Raw genomic sequence first — 6,061 nt, 5'->3', positions numbered from 1 at the left:
ATATGTACATATATTTTTGAGTATAAAATTTGATATATAAATGATGTTTCATTATATAATTAAGTTATTTTGAATTAAAAATAAAATAACATTCATTTATATGATAACACATCATTTGTGTACTCAAAAGTCTGTACATGTTGCATTGCTCATGTTTTAGTTATCCATCTTTTATCCAATCGCCCGATTTCAAATTCATTTGTTCCATAATAAAATGAATCTCTATGTTTGGGAATATAAGTAGTTTCCATGAAAGCAATTGAATAATTAATGAAGCAATGTGTGTCATTATATAGCCACTGTTCTAATTGAAGGGAGCTGAGCGACCGCTATTCTAAAATGTATCAAGTGTTGTACAAAGGGAAAAAAAATTATACCCAGGAGAGCAACTTTCCCATAGCCTTCTCCCACAAAAGAAAAAAAAAAAAAAAAATCAGCTACAAAATCTTTTACCCAGGAAGGCTTGCTCCTTAGTACAACTTGTTAAATCCAGGAGGCGGTGTAGATTCACCCAATCTAGGGAAAAAGGCTTCCCTTTCAAGCGAGACTTGTAGACATGCCATAATCTTAACAAATGAAACCCAAACAAACGGTGAGCTGCAGAAAGCGTAGCCAAATATAACTAAACCTCTTACAATACCGTTCGAGTACCAAGGAAATGCCATGACCAAAAGTGAGCCAAATATCAACAGCAATGGAGACACAGCAGGAAGCATTGGCAAGTAAAATGAATTGGTTGCCATAGAGGAAAGTGCAAAAGTGCCTAGTAAGTATAATAACCAGCCTAATATTGTATGCACCGTTGTAGGTACAAGAAAGAAGGGTACTATGTAAGCAGCAAGAATGGACCATATTGCTACTAATTTCAGGCCTGCTTGAATCAAGGAGACACTCCTGTCGATCCGCCGATAGCACAGCTTTGGGATGTTAGGCCGTGCTAGACGAGTCACTGCTATTATTCCCAGGTAAATTACTGTTTGAATAAGCACTATTGGCATCTCTGCACCATATCTGTATAATTCCAGCTATGCAATGTTATGTGATGCAGTAAAATTTGATAAAACAAGGGGAGTTACCTTTTGGAAATAAATTATTGAAAGTGACTTCGTGACTTACCCTAGAGTTTGAAGACGAGTGTTATGCCATGAAATTCCTAATGGAAAAACAGGATATGACCACCAATACCATGGCTTCAACCATGGTGCACCAGGAAATGTAATTACACTATTTGGCCCGCAGGGTACGTTCCATCGAAGTCTAAGATCTGGAACATGATTTTGATAAATTCACTTTTAGTTTAGACAAATGTAATGCAAAAGTTCACAAGTATATATGTATATGGTTCAAAGAATATAAATCTGATATACTATTATGTGTTTTACTTAACAGTAATATGTGGCATCCATTTGATAACCCAGAGGAAGCCTATACTGGCCATTAAGCTTGGAGGCATTTGGGGGAGGATGGAACATTGGCTGATCAAGCAATTCAGAAAAATATCCACTGATAAAACCCTGGTCCGCACCATCTGGATTTTCTCTCCCAATTTCCAGTTCATGAAGCATATTCTTGAACACCTCCTCTGATGGCTGCAATTTCATATTCATAGAGATACACATTAAAAGCAGTAGAAATGGCTTGTCTTTAAAATAATAAATTAATTAAGTTCGAAGATACTGTTAAGGGAAACAGGAGCAACTGAATTTACCTGCAACACAAAGAGGCCTGTATGGAAGATACACGGGTTAATGAAAACAGCACAAAACTGTCCACATTGGAACAATTCATCAGTGTTTTGAAGAAACAGGTTATCAGAATCAAGCATGACCACCCGTTCGTAATCCACTAGATTCCATGCATAGATTTTGTTCAATGTCAGCTTGAATCTCTTGTCAAAATGCTTGTATGGGTTATTAAGATTCTCCACTCTCACCACTTTTGCTCCATCTTCCTGTTCCCTAGACCACAAAACAAAATATTCTTGGTAAGCTTGTCAACGTATCAAATTCTGTTCACAAATGCAGAAACCATTAAGTTTATTTTTTATTCAAGTGGACAATATTTACATGTCACTCACTTTCAGAAATTTCTAAGAAACAGAAACTAAACCTCTGAGACTACTAAGCCTTTTGCTCTAATAGATCATTCTATACATAAAATCAACATATACTTGGGATCTTAAAATAACTAGACATGAACATATTAAGTGGATGGAGGCCAGCAGATTTACTTCCATGTATACCTTCTAATTCCAATTGTTTGTGATTTTTGTGACACACAACAACTTCAATATCTGCTAATTATAGAAGTTGGCACACGGAGAGAGATTTTGCAATTCATGCTTTTAAAGTGGTGGGCTCTGGACCGGCAAAAGTTAATCCATCTCATTAGGAAAATCAGCAATTCCATAATTTTGAAGTAACAGAAACAAACACACTGCACCAACGTGCTTTCTCAACGACTAAATTATCCACCAGTTTTTAAAAACAGCCATTGTTACACTAAGGTCGGTGCTTTAGCAAATGCCAAACAGCACATGGCCATTCGCCTACCTAGGAAAGAAACTCGAAACTTAAAGGGCACCTTAAACCTAAACGGTAAAACCCACTACTGAAAATTACTCAGAGATTTTTTTAACTTCGAAGTTTCTTTTTATATAAACTTTACCTGCAGTGAATCCAATTATACCTTGATTAATTGATAGAAACACTTAACCTACTCCCTCTGACATCACATGGAATACCATAGTCAAAAGGAAAATTTCCCTCCACCACTCCACGAAATTGCACTTGATACTTGATAAGTTATTTAATTCATCAATAATATTTGACAAAGAAAATTTAGTAGTAAGCAAGTATCATTCTTTGAAAATAATGCAAAAAGATGTGAATAGTTGATAACTTAGAAGTAATCTTTTTCCCCAAATATAATCTGACGATCACCATAGATATTTCCAACTGACAGCCCACTACAATTTTATTCCGTAAAGAAACGAGAACATCACACTAAATACAGCAAATCATGAACAAGTTACAGCTTTTGGAATGGCTAAAAAAGATTAATCAGTTAATTACAATATATATGATGAAAAAATGAAGCATATAAATGTTAATGATAAATAAATGAACAATGTTACGTATATACACTTTGAACATCTAAAATAAGTATATAAATGATATGTCATCATATATGATTGGTGTTACTTTATTCTTAATTTAAAATCATTTAATTATATGATAATAAATCATTTATATACTTATTTATGATTAAAAAAATTGTGTATAAATAGATTTATTGTATATAAAGTATGACAATAATAATATTATTATTATACTTAATTGGAATACAAGGTAATGATCCAATTTTTATCGTTAAGACAAAGACATATTTGTCCCTACTGATTCACAAAAAAACAAACAAAGATGCATTGTGTCACCACCTAGACACGTCCACAAAGTCTCTTTTATATACCAATATTCAAAACCCAAAAAGATCGAAGAAACCGATAACTCAACCACCATTCATACGTCACGAGAACCAGGCTGTTTGGCTTTGAAATTAACCAAACTTCCTTAAATTTTTACACCCAAATAACAGAGAAGTCTATCAATCATACCCACAATTGAACCAATCCCAAAGTGATCTGTCTCAACTTAAAAACTATCTCCAATGTCGAAGAAGAATAAGAAAATATTAATTCACGTGTCATTAATGAGTTATTTTCTGTGCTTTTCTTCCAAAAGGACAATCAATGAATTATAAGATCAATGTTTGAGAACATAATTAATAATAGGACAGACTCCATTAATGGATTAATAAGACACACTGGCGAAAAAGGGACGCAAGGGACACTCACAAATCACAATAACTTGAATTTACTTAATTATGATAATATTAGTATGTATGTGGATTCGGTCGTTTCATGCTGACCTTTCTTTTTGAATATATTGACTCAGTAAAACTTTACACCAGGGACCACCGCAAAAATTAAAAAAAGACTGACAAAGAAAGCAATATTGTTTGGGAGACTTACAGAGCTTCAATCCATCGGGAAGGAACGTCGACGGAGGCAATGACAACAAGATCAGCGTCGACGTGGAGTCTACCAAGCGATCTGATTAGGACACGTGTTGCCACGTAGAATTCGTAGTCTCTCGGCGTTCCCATGTACATCATGGTGGCGTACGCGTGCTTGTGCGGCTGTTGTATTTGCTGACTCAGTTCTTTCGCCGTCGTCGTCGTCGTTGCAACAAAGACCAAAAACAAGAACAAAACCCTCGTTAATGTTGACCAAAAAGCGCCCTTTCGCTTCTCTCTCCAAGCCATTCCTTCTCTCCTCAGGGTTTCGACCATTAAAAAATCAGAACACAAACGGAAATAAATAGGAAATAATAAGCATTAAAGACATCTGTGTTCGCTCTTTATGGCACTGTGAGTTTATCTTATCAAATAAAGGAGTTCAGTTTTCTGCTTTTTGTCAGTTAACAATTAGCAAGTAGCACTTAGCGATGGAGGAAGGTGCTCTGTAAGAGCATATTGGATTCTCTTATTAATCATACAAAATTCAAATCTTAACTGACCCGACTCAAAATCTGAGCCATTGATAGAAGACGCGGGATTGTGAATTACAACGGATGTGAATGAACACGTGGATTCAACAATGATAAGTCTCCATGGTGTGATGACGTGACGACAGTCCCCGGTAAATCTGAAGGGTATTTTATTGGCCAAAACCAAAAGAGTTATTCCCACCCAAGGCAGTGGGTAATTTTAAACTCACCTTTGTCAATTTTTTAAACTTTAAAGATTTATTTATGATATAATTTTTTTAAAATTATTAATTAACATTAAGGATAAAATTATTATTTAATAATAATATTTTTAAAAAATTTATATAATTTTTTTATCAGTTTGAAAAATTAATAATTTATCTTAAAAATTAAATTTTAAAAAGTAACAATTTTCCTTACTTAAGATTTCAAATTTTGCTGGCAATTTTGGGAAAATTTTACTTAGTAAATAATGGTTTTACTTTTAATCCTAACTGAGATTTTTAACAGAAATTTGTTTATAAATAAGTGTTTGAGTTTTTGAGTTAGATTATAGGAGTTTGAGATTTTACTATACCTTTGGTAAGAATAGGTCTTTTGGCCTATTTTTTATGGGGGTAAAGTAATGGGTTCATAATAAGTGCTTGAATGGCAAAAGAAGACAGAAAGTTTTGAAGATATATGGAATGAAAATTTGAAAGTATTGAATGGCAATTCATAACAAAATTTCTTGTTTTACACAAGATTTTCATAACCGAACCAAGATAAAAACCGTTTTGAGTATTTGTTTCGCTTGAACTATTGGACCAACCAATTCGATCGAAATTCTAGTTTTATATAAAAATCTGAAAAAGTTATATCTAATTACATGTGCTTTATACACTAAATTTTATTCTATGTATACTTTTCACAATTAACAAAATATATGTATTATTGAACATAAATCTATTAAGTAATAACCGTTAACTTTGCATCAAAACAAAACATACGCATTAAACAAATCCAATTCAACAAACATATGTTTTATTGAACAACCAAACAAAACACAAATTTAATATATGTATTAAATAAAATATAACACCAACCAACCAACATACCCATTACTGAACAAATAATATTCATTTTAAAATTTAACAAAACATATCAAAAACATAATTCGTCTAATATAAAGTTTAATAAATGAGTAATTATTCATTCTTCATCATTACTAATGGTAAAAAATAATGTCATTGCTCTTATTACACCCTCCATCATTTATTCATCTTATACACCATCCTTTTCAATAGCATTATCTACAAAATTTACAGTTGAACATTTTATTTTCTTTCAACCTAAAAATCAATCATTTATGCAATGTGTAAGTGCCAAAAAAATGTTTTTGCCTAGGAAATTATGTGACAAATCATAATTCATTGGATCATTATTAATGGGAATAGATCCTTCTCCACAAAACATTTGATCAAATTCATTTGCATTAAGTTCAACGAACTCCTCTTCCTTGTCCATTATCT

General features: G+C 32.9%; 1 protein-coding gene across 1 annotated transcript; it reads right to left on the bottom strand.

Annotated features, from left to right (window-relative positions):
* Window positions 1–244: 244 nt before the first annotated feature.
* LOC123204236 (putative glucuronosyltransferase PGSIP8) lies at window positions 245–4,529 on the bottom strand. The gene is made up of 5 exons (XM_044620834.1): window positions 4,034–4,529; window positions 1,709–1,958; window positions 1,388–1,589; window positions 1,117–1,264; window positions 245–1,011 (listed from the first exon to the last, which is right to left on the bottom strand). The coding sequence occupies exons 1-5, from the start codon at window positions 4,351–4,353 to the stop codon at window positions 471–473; spliced, it is 1,461 nt and encodes a 486-aa protein (XP_044476769.1). The 5' UTR covers window positions 4,354–4,529; the 3' UTR covers window positions 245–470.
* Between the last annotated feature and the right edge of the window lie 1,532 nt (window positions 4,530–6,061).

This window comes from Mangifera indica, chromosome 20 (assembly GCF_011075055.1).
Source record: "Mangifera indica cultivar Alphonso chromosome 20, CATAS_Mindica_2.1, whole genome shotgun sequence".
NCBI classification, from domain to species: Eukaryota; Viridiplantae; Streptophyta; class Magnoliopsida; order Sapindales; family Anacardiaceae; genus Mangifera; species Mangifera indica.
The sequence above is the reverse complement of the archived record's forward strand: the minus strand, read 5'-3'. Positions and strand labels throughout refer to the sequence as shown.